The 15,725-nt window shown below is 42.2% G+C and overlaps 1 protein-coding gene across 1 annotated transcript; it reads right to left on the bottom strand.

The window, feature by feature from the left end:
* Positions 1 to 1,728: 1,728 nt before the first annotated feature.
* LOC120383656 (olfactory receptor 5A1-like) lies at positions 1,729 to 2,667 on the bottom strand. Its single transcript, XM_039501824.1, has one exon. It carries the CDS (start codon positions 2,665 to 2,667, stop codon positions 1,729 to 1,731), a length of 939 nt encoding a protein of 312 aa, XP_039357758.1.
* Between the last annotated feature and the right edge of the window lie 13,058 nt (positions 2,668 to 15,725).

Raw genomic sequence — 15,725 nt, 5'->3', positions numbered from 1 at the left:
GACCAACTGAGCTTTTGTCCCAATTTGTCTCAGTTACCTGAGCTGAGAATTTTCCAAACACTAGTTGTGATGATGCGGTTCTAGCAGGACCCAACTGAGAGTGCCAATTCAGGACAAATTGCTTAAAACAGGGCAGTTGCAGCCCAAGGCAGGTGTTTTTCCACATCTAAGGCAAACCAAACCAGCCAGACAAAGAGGACTTTGGTCTCACCCCACTGTCTAATTACAGGTCACATAAGCAATTTCATTAGACACTCGTTGCCCAGTATCACCACCAGTCCCACTCGTCCTGGGGATGAATGGTTATGAAAACCAACACCACAGTAAAAGAAAAAAGGTTCTCTCGATCCCAAGGAATCAAGCCCCAGACCCAAGTCAATATACACATCAGATCTTGCCCACAAATCATGCTGTTTCCAGTCCTTTAGAGTCTAAAATCTAAAGGTTTATTCATAAAAAAAAGATATAAATGAGAGCTAGAATTGGTTACATGAAATCAATTACATAAGAACATAAGAACGGCTGTACCAGGTCACACCAAAGGTCCATCTAGCCCAGTATCTGTCTACCGACAGTGGCCAATGCCAGGTGCCCCAGAGGGAGTGAAGCTAACAGGCAACGATCAAGTGATCTCTCTCCTGCCATCCATCTCCATCCTCTGACGAACAGAGGCTAGGGACACCATTCTTACCCATCCTGGCTAATAGCCATTTATGGATTTAGCCACCATGAATTTATCCAGTCCCCTTTTAAACATTGTTAAGGCAAACCAAACCAGCCAGACAAAGAGGACTTTGGTCTCACCCCACTGTCTAATCACAAGTCACATAAGCAATTTCCTTAGACACTCATTTCCCAGTATCACCACCAGTCCCACTCGTCCTGAGGATGAATGGTTAAGAAAATCAACACCCCAGTAAAAGAAAAAAGGTTCTCTTGATCCCAAGGAATCAAGCCCCAGACCCAGGTCAATATACACATCAGATCTTGCCCAGAAATCACACTGTTGCCAATCCTTTAGAATCTAAAATCTAAAGGTTTATTCATAAAGGGAAAAAGGTAGAGATGAGAGCTAGAATTGGTTAAATGAAATCAATTACATACAGTAATGGCAAAATTCTTAGTTCAGGCTTGTAGCAGTGATGGAGTAAACTGCAGGTTCAAATCAAGTCTCCGGAGAACATCCCCCATTGGGATGGGTCATTCAGTCCTTTGTGTAGAGCTTCAGTTTGTAGCAAAGTCCCTCCAGAGGTAAGAAGCAGGACTGAAGACAAAATGGAGTCTGGAGTCACATGGGCAAGTTCCTGCACACCCTTCTGAGTTACAAGGCATATCTGCCTCCTCTCAATGGGTCAATTGTATAGCTGATGGTCTTCAATAGCCATCAAGCAGGCTAGGCAGAGCTAACAACAACTTGTCTGGGATGTCTCCCAGAAGCACAGCACAGCACAAATTTGAAATACAGACAGTATAGAGCCAAAACTCATATCTTCAACTACAAAATGATACATACATATAGACAGCATAATCATAACCAGCAACCCATAACCTTGTCTTAGACACCTTATATGACCCCCTTTACATAAGATTTGGTGCCACTACAGGACCTTTGTTACAACCAAGTTCTATATGGTCCTAGATTATATCAATAATGTCACACAAGTTATTCACAGTTCTATGCTCTCTGAGGTAAAAATATGTAATTTAATTCATTTAAGATATTCAACATTACTTGAGAAACTTTAATTTCCCCAACATTTTCCTTATAGCTGTTTTCATCTCCTTGTTCTTCAGGCTGTAGATGATGGGGTTTAACATGGGGGTCAAGATGCTGTACTGGATGGAGAACACTTCATCCAGAACCAGAGAGGAGATTGATCTGGGTTTTGTGTACTGGAGCAAAGCTGTCAGGTACAACAAGCCAACCACAATCAGGTGGGAGCTGCAGGTGGAGAAGGCTTTATGCCTGCCCTCCGCAGAGCGTATCCTCAGGATGGTGGAGATGATGTGAATGTAGGAGATCAGGGTGAGGAGGAAGGAGCTTGACCCAATTATCACAACAGAAGTAAGAAGCACCACTTGATTGGTGAGGGTGTCAGTGCAGGACAGTCGTAACAGAGGAGGGAGCTCACAGCTGAAATGGCTGATTTGACTGGGTCCACAAAAATGCAACTTGAGGGCAAAAACAGTGTTAAGCAGGGCATGGAAGAAGCCTATTGCCCATGCTCCACTCACCAGCTGAACACAGATCCTTGTGCTCATTGTTTCCATGTAATGCAACGGGTCACAGATGGCAGCATAGCGGTCGTAAGCCATGGCTGAGAGAATGAAAGCTTCAGTAGCACCTGAGAGGATCATGAAGAACATCTGAGCAATGCAGCCAATGACAGAAATAGTTCTGTGCTCTGCTAGGAAGGTCATCAGCATATTAGGCACTATGACTGAGGAATAACAAATATCAACAAATGATAAATGAAAGAGGAAGAAGTACATAGGGATGTGAAGGTGAGAATCAGCTCTTATCACCAGCATGATCACTATGTTACCACCCAGAGTGATTAGGTAAATAACTAAAAACACCAGGAAGAAGAAAATCTGCATCTGTGGGTCACTGGAAAGTCCCAGGAGGATAAATTCGGTCACTGTGGTTTGATTTTTAATTTTCATTTATTCAGGAAATCTGTGACCTGAAAGACCGGACAAAAATGAAATTAACACTTATTATGGAAATAAATTGAAATAGTATGTAGAGATTATCTGTTCCAGAGGATGAATGTAAAGATGTAAAATGCGTGTTTTAAGTAGACTAAATTTAGAGAGAGAGAGAGAAAGAGAGACACGAAATATATTTGTGTGCTTTAAATAAGCAAAATAAGCTGGATACACAAAAGGACTTGGGCACCTAACTTCCACTTTATATGCCTAAATCAATGAATCACATCCTACTGGTATTCCCAAATTCCCTGCTCAGCTCTAACTAAGTGATAGTCTGACGTGGAGCTCCCTCATTCTCTCCTTTTGAAGCTTCTCCTCCATGGATAAATCATAAGAGAAGCGGTGAAGGGATACTTGGTCTTCTGCATGCAGGGTGAATGTTCTAGCCACCAGGCTATCGAGGAATGTATTCTCTCTCTGCAATCTGGCCTTATGACTTCAATAGAGCTACAGCTGTGTCATACCAGTATAGGATCTGGCAGATTGGCTGCAATGAAACTGTGGCCAATTGAAAATAGCTGGACATCTAGCCAAATCTATAAAAATAATCTCCTTCTCCATTACAGTCTGTCAGTTGTTCTAGACTATTTAGTTGAAAACACTATTTAATATCTGCAGTATATAATTGGATTCTTACCAATTAAAATTATTAGGATTTTTCAAGAAGAAGTATCATAGAATCATGGAACTAGAAGGGACAGCAAGAGGTCATCCAGTCCAGACTCGTGCACTCATGGCAGGACTAAAGTTTTATCTAGACCATCCCTGGCAGTGTTTGTCCAAGCTGCTCTTAAAAATCTCCAATGATGGATATTGCACAACCTCCCTAGGCAATATATTCCAGTGCTTAACCACTCTGACAGGAAGTTTTTCCTAATGTTCCAACCTAAACTGATCTTGCTGCAATTTAAGCCCATTGGTTCTTGTCCTATTCTCAGAGGTTAAAAAGAACATTTTTTTCCATCCTCCCCTTTTATGTACTTAAAAACTGTTATCATGTCCCCTCTCAGTCTTCTCCAGACTAAACAAACCATTTTTTTTTCAATCTTCCCTCATAGGTCATGTTTTCTAGACCTTTCATCATTTTTGTTGCTCTTCTCTGGACTTTTTCCAATTTGTTCACATTTTTACTGAAATGTGGAACCCAGAACTGGACACAGTACTCTAGTTGAGGCCTAATCAGCACAGAGTAGAGCGGAAGAATTACGTCTCATGTCTTGTTTACAACACTCCTGCTGATACATCCCAGAGCGATGTTTGCTTTTTTTGCAACAGTGTTACACTGTTGACTCATATTTAGTTTGTGTTCCACTTTGACCCCCAGATCCCTTTATAGACTCATAGACTTTAAGGTCAGAAGGGACCATTATGGTCATCTAGTCTGACCTCTTGCACAATGCAGGCCACAGAATCTCACCCACCCACTCCTGTAACAAACCCCTAACATATGTCTGAGCTATTGAAGTCCTCAATTCGTGATTAATCTCATCGGGCCTGAGGTTACAGTACTGGAGTGGGACTCAGGGGAGCTGGATTTAATCCTCTTACTGTTTTCTGCAGTACTCCTTCCTAGGCAGTCCTTTCCCATTTTGTATGTGTGCAACTGAATGTTCATTCCTAAGTGGAGTACTTTGCATTTGTCCTTATTGAATTTCATCCTATTTACTTTAGACCATTTCTCCAGTTTGCCCAGATCATTTTCAATTATAATCCTATCCTCCAAAGCACTTCCAACCCCTCCCAGCTTGGTATTGTCCGCAAATGTTATCAGTGTACTCTTTATGGATTATCTAAATCACTGATGAAGATATTGAACAGAACCAGACCAAAACTGATCCCTTCAGGACCCCACTCATTATGCCCTTCCAACATAACTGTGAATCACTGACCAATTCTCTCTGGGAACTGATTTCCAACCAGCTATGCACCCACCTTATAGTAGCTCCATCTAGGTTGTATTTCTCTAGTTTATGAGAAGGCCATGAGACACTATCAAGAAGAAATGAATGTGACCATCAAACATTATCTCGACACAGTGACATAATTTTGAGAAGAGGAGCCTGATAGAAGATTAATGGGACTTTTCCTCCTAAGTCACTTAACTCCGACTCAGTGGGATTTTTTACTGTTTTCAGAATGTCTGAATATCAGGCTGTACTTACAGTAGAGAAATTATCCTGCCCTTCTGGAAGTTAATGGCTTCAGTTATAAATGGAAAGGGAATGAAATCAATGTTCTGTCCAATGTCAAAATTATGTTTGTCCACATACAACCCTAGAGAGAAACGAAACTTTTCCTCCATTATCAGCTCATGAGACAAATGCCTAAGCAAAGAGATGGACCTTGTACTAGAACCTGAATGTCAGCACAGGCAGATTCAGTGCACAAGGGCATTTGCCAGAGAATGACCTTCCCCTGACCTCCCCAGCACACACAGAACAGAAACTACTGCACCAGCTGATCTCAGCTATCTCAGTGCTACCTTAAGAAAGAGAGAGAAAAAGAGAGCTGGGCAATTCAAGTAAATCAGTTTCACCAGCCATGGCCCCTGTGTTGTAAGTGACTCTGTGTGAACAGACTGCTGCAGCCAGGTAGAAGTCAATGGGAATCTGCAGAGACCTACCCCTAGATAGGAGGGACACAATCTGGTCCTTTGAAATCAAAAGGATACAAAAATTAAAAAGGAATAAAAATATGAATCAACTCACCTGCCTTTTAAACGCAGATCATAAATATGGTGAGATCATTCTGTCCTGTGATTTTCTCTTTTCTTAGTCTATCTACCTCCTTATTGATTTGTCTATCTAGTCTGTCTTTCTCTGGGATACAGCATCCACGGAGATCAAATATTCTTTTCCCAGAGCAGTGCACAACCCCTTGAGCACAACCCCTCAAGTTGTGTTGGGTTATCAGTGGGAGTGAAGCAAAGAACTTTTCCTTAGCTGACTCCAAAGCTAGGAGCTGATTCTCGAGAGTTGTTTAAATACTGTCTTGTTCCCTCTGGGACAAACCCTGGAGTTCACTCTCTGTGACAAGCCCCCAGTAACATTGTGCTGTGTCAGCCCTTGAGCAATGATATATTGTACCTTAGAATGAGAGCATTGAGGCTTGGGTTATCATATGCATCCAAGTGACAGTCAATTTAGGCTCAGATTCATAAAGCAGCTGAAGGAGTTAGATGCACAAATAGCAGCACATTTCCTCTCCCTTAAACTCCTTTGAAGGTCCTAGTCTTAATGTATAATTACCACAAGAGCGTAGTGGAGGAGAATGAATGGGTACTGGCCTGCCATCCTTAAAAAATCACCAACAGCTTGATACACAGGTTAAGGAATGAGAAAGGAGCAAATAGACTGTATAAGATGGTAGGAAAGAACAGCAGATGAGACAAAGGAGGAGCTTCTCTGAATACATCTGGGTAAAATTTTTCAGACAAGTAATATAGTCACTGAAAAATACAGTTTGGTTGACACAATACTATTTGTGAATTAGAAAAAAAAAGCCAAATTGTTTCATCCAGGGCAAAACAAACAAACAAAAAACCCAAGTAAAGTCACAAAGCAGCACAGGGCACCTTAGTGCCTCCCCAGTACCTTTAACCGAGTGGTTAGGGAACTCCTCATGCAATTCCTTCTTGGTCTGATGTAGAGCAGAGATTTGAAGTGAGGTCTCTTATCTTTCTGTCCATCTGTCTCTGGAATACAGCATCCAAGGAGATCCAATATTCTTTACCCGGAGCAGTGAAACCCCTCAAGGTGTGTTGAGTTATCAGAGGGAGTGAAGGAAAGAGCCTTTGTTTAGCTGACTGCAAGAGTAGGAGCTGATTCTTGAGAGTTGTTTAAATGCTGTCTTGTTCCCCTCGGGACAATCCTTGGAGTTCACTCTCTGTAACAAGCTCCCAGTAACATTGTGCTGTGTCAGCCCTTGAACAAAGATCTATGGTACCTAAGAATGAGAGCATTGAGGCTTGGGTTATCATATGCATCCAAGTGATTTAGGTACCGAGTCTCAGTGACAATGAATTAAAAAGTCATGTGTTTAGGCTGAGATTCTCAAAGCAGCTGAAGGAGTTAGATGCACAAACAGCAGCACATTTCCTCTCCCTTAGATTCCTTTGAAGTTCCTAGTCTTAATGTATATTTAGCACAAGAGCGTAGTGGAGGAAAATGAATGGGGAATGACCAGCCATCCTTAAAAATTCACCAATAGCTGGATACACAGGTTAAGGAATGAGAAAGGAGCAAATAGACTGTATAAGATGGTAGGAAAGAACAGGAGATGAGACAAAGGAGAAGCTTTTCTGAATACATCTGCATAAAATTTTTCAGACAAGTAGTTTGTCACTGAAAAATACAGTTTGGTTGACCCAATACTATTTCTGAATTAGAAAAAAAAGTCAAATTGTTTCATCCAGGGCAAAACAAACAAACAAAAAAACCAAGTAAAGTCACAAAGCAGCACAGGGCACCTTAGTGCCTCCTCAGTACCTTTAAGCTAGTGGTCAGGGAACTCACCTGGGACATGGGAGATCCTCATGCAATTCCTTCTTGGTCTGATGTAGAGCAGAAATTTGAAGTTAGGTCTCTTATCTCTCAGGAAAGTGCTTTAATCTCTGTGCTGTAGGCCTTGCTGGAAACCTAAGCCTAAGTAACTGTTTTAACTAAAGGCAGGGAACCAGGGTTGGCCGGGCTTTGACAGAATAGTAATGCACCAGGTAGGCCCATTACTGACCACAGGAGATGATAAAAAAACACACAGATCTCTCAAGTAACTTTGTAAACACATTCTTAAGAGATGGTACAAGAGCACACTGACCCCTCATAAGATAAGATTGGGATCACAGGATAATGGGTGAGGATGTTTTGTTCTATCTAGCAGGTACCAGAATAAGGGTGGTAACTAACAGTGTAATACGTCACTTGTTTGTATCAATGGATAAAAGAAGAAGTCCTATGAGTGGCATATTTGTATCTGCCGAGGGGACAGGACCGTGGTGTCCCATCTTGTTACAGAAATACACATGTTAGTGTCCCTTTGACCCCTTGGACAGGACACTAGTGCCGTGCTTTGCTGACAATAAACCTGGCCGAGGGCCTTCGCCACCAAACCGAGCCTGTGGTCTTTCTTTAGGAATAAAATCGAGGTCTGCTGAATCAGTAAGCTGCATTCCCTGCTCATGCAACTGACACCAGAGCTCCAAGAACAGCAGCACTCAGCACCCATAATAACTTAGCAGGCTTAACAACTCTCCTCAGCACTAACAACTTGGTCTATAAGGTATTTTGGGGCAGGGCTTTCTAAGCGTCTCTGAAGCTGGTTGGCTTTGTAAAGTCAGCAGCACATCAGCACGAGCAGAAACACATGGCTCTAACGCAGCCATGGTGGCATGTGGAATGGGTTTCCATCTTGAATGGTCCTTTGCAAGTCTTCTTCCTTTCACAAGAGTCAGGATGGGATGATTTAGGTTTCTTATATCCCACTAATTGCATCTTTCAGTCTCATTCATGGTTGCTCTGGTGCTCTACTTCCTTCTTCCTCATCTCTATAAACCTTCTGTAAAAGCATACGGTCTGCTGAACATTGCACATAACCCCACCATTGCAGTCATCTTCTTCTCAACTAATGCAAGACTGAAACTTGATGGGATCATTTAAGTATCTCCCTGTTTGTGACAAAATCAAATCAATGGATGTCAAGGATATGTCTAAAACTTTTCACACTGAAAACTGTTTAATTTCCTCTCCTGAGCTGTTTTTAATGAATATGTTTCTGCTCCATATAACAGAGTTGTCATCACTACGATATGGAATACTTGTCCCTTAGTTGTCATATAGACATTCTGCCTCCCAAAGAGAGGCTTTTGAAAGTGCTGAAATGTCATTGGCACAAGAATGATCAGATGTGTGACTTCTTCAGATACAGAAACTCATTCTATCAAACAACTACCCAGATAGAGAAACCTATTCACCCTTTCAGTGTGGTTGCCATCTATATGCACCATCAGTAGGTCATGAGTAATCCCATGGCAAAAGAAATTGGCCATCCAAATTATTTGTCAAAACATTTGGAGAAATCAGGATGACTTTACAAATAACTCAAGACCAACATTCACCGCTAACATTTGACTGACTAATGAAATCCAGCAACATGGGTCTGTGCCTTTTTCAAGGGATCAGAAACTGCCCCCTACATTTCCGAACATTTCCTCATGTGATTGCTATGCATAACTGTGGATTGTATAATATGTTTTGAGGATGACCATTCCCAGCCTTCAATTTATTATTTCCTAACAGACCAGCTTCTCTTCTCTCCTCACAGAGTCTAATTGCTATGTTTGTAAGTTACCACATGGCTCTTTCTAAGCAAGCACATTTTATTCATAAGGTAAAAGCACTACAGAGAAAACATATTAAAAATAATAAAATAATCAAGACATATGCTAATAAGCTTACCCGTGATCACCCCCAACTGCAGCCTGGGCTCTGGCAGAAGCTCTCCTTCAATCTCCACCCAGGATTTTTCCTGCTGTTTCAAGTACATCATATCCTCAGCTCAGAACAAGAACAACTCCTGACTCTGTGAGTGACTCATTTATCCACTTTAGCTCTTTCAGGAGACCTTGAAAATGTAATCAGCCAGACAATAGGTCTCTGCTCAAAATGCAGCTTCAAAATGCAGGATTCCAGATGAGTCAGTCACATACCCTTCCTCCCTCCCCTAGAATTTCCTTGAAAATCCCCTTCACGTGCCTTCTCCCCAAATGTCTTTTGAAATTCCTAATGTCTCCCAGAGATTGCACTCATCAGACCTTCCTCCTAAATGAGCTCCATAAAATACTGTAATAGTACATAAATATTTGCATTTTTAATACAACCAACTTCAGAGATATTTACCTTAATTCAATAAGGTTTAACTTAATTCATTAAGGTTTGGGCAGGATGTTACAGGACACTTTCATATCTGTCACAATGACAATCTTGAAATATAGTATCTCAACCTTTTACTGCACTTATTGGACTCAATTCTTCTTCCAGCCTTACTCCCATCTATATGAGATTGACTCTTTGTGTCCTTCTAATCCATTCCAGTCTGTCTTGAACGCTATTCCTTGGAAACTCTGCAGCTAATCAAATAATTTACTATGACATCCATCCCTTTAAGCCTGGCCTCCCTCAGCTTTTCTATAACTGGTACCACCTTCACACTTCCCCTACTTTCTTCATTCCAAACATGGTCAATCCTTGTAACTTCAAGCACCCATCTTAATGTTTTTTTCCCAATGTATTCAAGATCTGTTCCTGTCTCTTTCTCTGTACCCAGCATTCAAGGCCCTTACCAAAGTGCAGGCCTAATTATCGACTTGTAGATCTCACTCTTCACTTCCATAGGGTTCGTGAAACCTCAGATGTTCATATAAATATTCACATAGTACCCAGTCTTGCAAAAGGCTTACTCCAGTGAACAGGTAGAACAAATTAAGTGTGAGTATGGACCACTGCCATCACTGTGAATCTGTCTGCAGGATTGGGATGATGCACAGTGTTGTTTGGGCTCAAGGCTGCAGGTGGTCTAAAAGTGAAAGCCCTGCTATCCTCAGATGCATATCTACATGCAGAAAGGCTATGGGGATCTGTCCATTTAGTTTACTCCATTGCATGCAGTATCATCTCTATAGAGAAGAAGAAATGCACAAAACCCAGAATAGCTGAATGGAAAAAGCCCATTCAGTCAGGTCTTTCTTTCTTTCTTTCTTTCTTTCTATAGAATCTGCATAAGATGATGGGGTGATTTGGTGCAGTAGTGTTGGGATGGCTTTCCATGCATGTGCAGATGGTATGAAGAAGACACATGATTCTACTGCGGAACTCCTTGCCACAGGGATACACTGAGACCATAAATGTAGCAAAATTCAAAAAGAGACAGGGTATGAAAAAACATCCAGATTTATTATGGTTAATTATGATAACATTACTGAAAGGGATATTAAATATCATGTCTATTGTGAGGTTCTTGAATCTTCATCTGAACATCTGTTCCTGGTCACTGTCAGAAATGGGAGAACGGATTTAGATGGCAGGTCTGTCTCAGCATGGCTATTTTTATGGCTCTGTGACACAGACAATGGCATTACAAGAAGAGAGCAGTGTTCCTCAGTAGCATACTTTTCCCAGAGATCTCAAAATATTTTATGTGCATTAATATATAAACCTCTGCAATACATGTGCCCATTTATTTTCCTCAAAATACAGAAGTTTATTACTATCAAGCATCTGTTAAACACCAATCAACTTCTAATCTTTGTGCTTGAGATACAATTATAGAAAGTCCATGACCCAAAGGACTTAAATATAACAAATAAAGAATCTGGAAATACCACTTCTTCTTTTGTTATTATTTATTTTATATTACAATTAGGTGAGATTAAAGCCTTGTCATGCTTGGTTCTGTATAAATGTTAGAGATGGTCAGAAAAAGAAATTTCCATCACCCAGTAAATTCATATTTCAACATTTGTTTTAAACCCAAAATAGGCCAGAAAGGTGAAATGTCAATATTTTTGTGAAAGGAAAAAAACAAAAAATATTTAAATGCAGAAATATCTAAACATTTCATTTTATCCTTTTTTATTGAAACAAACTATGCTTTCGAAGTGTCAATTTCATTGTCAATCAATATTTTGATCTAAATTATATTGAGATGAGTAATTTTGTCATGTTGAGAGGACAAATTGAAATGAAATTTTTGTTTAGATTTTCCCTATGTGAAAAACAAATATTTTACTTAAAAATTCAGATTTTCCAGAAAAAAAAACAAAAAACAAAAATAAGTCTATCATGATGAAACCACACTTTGATATTTGAAAAACAATCATGGTAAAAATTTTGACCAGAGGTAACAAACTTTAAAGTACCCATGATTACTGCCATGAAGAATTGAGAGTACCATAGAGTGATGCTTAGTAAGCAGGTTGCAAAAGTTTATTTCAGTGGAGCTATGTTGCTATTTGCCAACGGGGGTTCGGCATCTAAAGGTTCCTTAGTGTTCCACTGACAATTCAGCAAAGAGGGAGGGCTCCTTGGCTGGCCCCCACCCTTCCTGGTCCCTTTCCTTGAGCATTTCTTTCAGAGTTGTGAGATGGCCACAATGTCACTAACAAAAATGGTTCATTGGAAAAAAGCAGTATCGGAGTTCAGACAAGCAGGCAAGCAACAGATAAAGAAACTGAAAAACATGGAAGCCCTAAGGGCACAGTGTCAGGAGTAAGAAAAGCAGTAAGTGCAGGCATGAATCCCTGGGACAATATTTAAAATGGTGATATCTGAGTTGATAAAGGTGTCATTTTGGGAGATAAACAAGTGATTTAAGGAAAGAGAGTGAAAAGTTAACTCTACAGAGGTTGGAGAGAATTAAGCAGTTAAACTTTGTGAATTTGTTAAAAAGGATCATGTTAAAAAGAGAGAATTCTTGGTTTCTTTGCAGCCATTCTGAAGGGAAAATGGGCCCTTTTCCAAAAGAATGCCTGTAAATAATCCAAATAAAAAGACTATCTGATTGAAATCATTAGACTATGAACAATTTAGTCAAATTCACCAAAAAAAAACAAGAGAGGTTTCTATTGTTTCTTGCACGGTGCTCACATTATCTGGGTGTCATTAGCAGAGCGCTGTGCTAATTAGCAGAGTGGTCTGACAAACTGTGAGACCTGAGTCTAACTCTGACAACACTTATCTCTTAGTTGTCACAGACATTCTGCCACCGAAAGAGAGGTATCTGAAGATGCTTAAATGCCACTGATGCAAGACAGATCATACATGTGTCCTCTTCAGACATAGTCCCCTCTGCTGTCAACCAGCTACCCAGATAGATAAAACTATTCACCCATTCAATGTCATTACCATCTTCATACACATCACCAGGTCATTCATTTCCGTTTTATCGGAGGCATGGATGGTCTGCGTTTTATCATCATAGATAAAACAGTTTTTCTCAGCTCATGGTCAGTAGTCTCTCCAAGTAAGGCAATATCATCCTCGTATTTAAGATCCGCTCAAGATGAATCTTTAAATAGCACACCTCTACCCGGGCCACAATCAATCTTGTCGTCCGATAGTCTATTATAACATTAAATACCGAGGTTTGGAGAAACATACCTGATGCACCCCTGAGTCTACAGAAAATCAGTCTGTAATACAACCATTGACTCTTGCACAAGTCAGTGTACCATAGTAATCAGGAGCGCTGGCAGCCTTTTTGGTGCCCTAGGTGGCGGAAGGTCAAACTCCCAAAAATGACGCCCCAACAGAGGTGGCAGAAGGTCCCGCCCACGAAATACCACCTACGACAGCGGCGGCAGAACATCCAGCCGCCGCAGTTGCCGACCCGCAAATGTCAGCACCCTAGGCAACCATCTAGGTTACCTAATGGGTTGTGCCAGCCCTGATAGTAGTGTTCTTCTATGTGGCACACAAAGCCCGCATACACCCCACAATGGTGAAGCCGTATCCTCAGCACTGATTGATGCAGTGAATCAAAACCGGCAACAAAGTCTATAAACATGATGGTAACATCTTTGGTCACTCTAGCAGCTTTTCAGTAACATTCTATCAAGTGTGACACCTAGGTTTTCTCTTTAGTAATTGTAAAGATTGTTTCAGGATCTGTTACTACTATGGTGCTTTTTGTACTACATAATGGAATGTTTCAGAGTAGCAGCCGTGTTAGTCTGTATCCGCAAAAAAAACAGGAGTACTTGTGGCACCTTAAAGACTAACAAATTTATTAGTCTTTAAGGTGCCACAAGTACTCCTGTTTTTTTTTTATAATGGAATGTGTATTTCACCCAACAGATTTCTCTAGAAACTAGAACCTACCTCCCTAGGGGAAGAGGGAGGAAGCCCTTTCCAACAATTGCCTAACACCTTACACTTAGGCCTGGTCTACACTAGGACTTTAATTCGAATTTAGCAGCGTTAATTCGAACTAACCGCTCAACCGTCCACACCAGGAAGCCATTTAATTCGAACTAGAGGGCTCTTTAGTTCGAATTTGGTACTCCACCCCGGCAGGTGGAGTAACGCTAAATTCGACATTGCTAGCTCGAATTAGGCTAGGTGTGGATGCTAATCGAACTTAGTAGCTCCGGGAGCTATCCCACAGTGTACCACTCTGTCGGCGCTCTGGACAGCAGTCCGAGATTTGATTCTCTGACCAGCCACACAGGAAATGACCCGGGAAAATTTGAATTCATTTTCCTGTCTGGGCACTTTGAATCTGACGTCCTGGCTGGACATCGGGGCGAGCTCCGCAGCACCTGCAACGCTGCAGAGCTCTCCAGCAGAGGAGTTCATGTAATCTCTGAATAGAAAGAGGGACCCAGCATGGACTGACTGGGAACTCTTGGATCTGATCGGTGTGCGGGGAGAGGAGTCTGTGCTTTCGGAGCTGCGCTCCAAAACAGGGAATGCGAAGACCTATGAGAAGGTCTCCAAAGCCATGAGAGACAGAGGATACAGCCGGGATGCAACGCAGCGCAGCGTGAAAATCAAGGACCCCAGACAAGGCTACCAAAAAATCAAAGCGGCAAATGGACGCTACGGAGCCTGCAACCACTGCACCGCCAGTGACCGTGGACTCTGACGATGGGACAGTGTCGATGCACAGTTCCTCGGCGATGTTCACGGACGGGGAAGATGAGGAAGGGTTTGTGGAGGACGAGGCAGGCGACAGCGCTTACAACGCTGGTTTCCCTGACAGCCAGGATCTCTTCATCACCGTCACGGAGATCCCCTACCAACCCTCCCCGGCCGTTAACCCGGACCCTGAATCAGGGGAAGGAGCAGTCGGTAAGTGCTTTAAACATGTAAACTTTTATTCTTAATATAACAGGAATCTGAAGTATGTGAAAAGGAGGTCTCTATATATATGGGGATAGAACAGAAATCCTCCTGGGAGATCTCCACGAAGCTCTCCTGGAGGTAATCGAAAAGCCTCCGCAGGAGGTTCCTGGGGAGAGCTGCCTTATTGGGTGCTCCGTGGTAGCACAGTTTTCCGCGCCAGGCTTTCATGAGGTACTCAGGGAGCACTGCCTCCCCGAGCACGGCTGCATCGGGCCCTGGTTCGTGCGAGCTTTCACGCAGCATGCGCTCTCTATCTCCTTCAGTGACCCTCCTCAGGGTGATCTCGCTCGGAGACTCCTGCATCTAATTAGGGTAATTACTGTAATGTTACGCCTGGTCCAAAGTATTTTTAAAAAACCTACGGACACACGGCATAGCACAGACTCAGCACGCAGCTGCGTGACGAGCGTAACGGAAAGCCAAAGAATATAATGGATGCTCATGGAGGGAGGGGGGAATGAGGACGCAAGGTATCCCACAGTTCCTGCTGTCTCCGAAAAGTATTTGCATTCTTGGATGAGCTCCAAATGCTACTAGGGTCAAACACAGTGTCTGCGGTGGGTCAGGGCATAGTTCGGCAATTTGCGCACACACCACACCCACCACCAGAAGTGAAAACAATCCTCTGTTGAGTCTTTTACATGTCACCCTATCTTTACTGAATGCTGCAGATAGACGCGATGGTGCAGCACTCAACACCAACATCCTTGCTCCCCCCACGCTATGGATGGCTGATGGTAGAAAATGATGGAAATCCGTCCTCATCATCAGCCTCTTGGCACATGGGGCAGTGCAAAAGGGCTGGTAACCATGCCTACTAGTATCAGTAAGGTTGATCAAGGGCTCCTGTCCCTAATTTTTGATGGCTGATGGTACAATATGGCTGGTAACCGTCCTCATCATTGCAACAGGGGGCTGAGCTCCATCAGCCCCCACCCTTCATTGTAAATAAAAGATTCAATTGCCCCTGGACTAGCAGAGGGATGATGGGCTCCTTCATCCACACTCCTTAATGTCCTGCCTGGACTATCATTGCAGCTGGAGGCTTCCTTCCAGTCATTTCTCACAAACAAGTCACTGTGTCTTATTCCTGCATTCTTTATTACTTCATCA

The sequence above is a fragment of the Mauremys reevesii genome, linkage group 15 (genome assembly GCF_016161935.1).
Source record: "Mauremys reevesii isolate NIE-2019 linkage group 15, ASM1616193v1, whole genome shotgun sequence".
In the NCBI taxonomy this organism is placed as follows: Eukaryota; Metazoa; Chordata; order Testudines; family Geoemydidae; genus Mauremys; species Mauremys reevesii.
The sequence above is the reverse complement of the archived record's forward strand: the minus strand, read 5'-3'. Positions and strand labels throughout refer to the sequence as shown.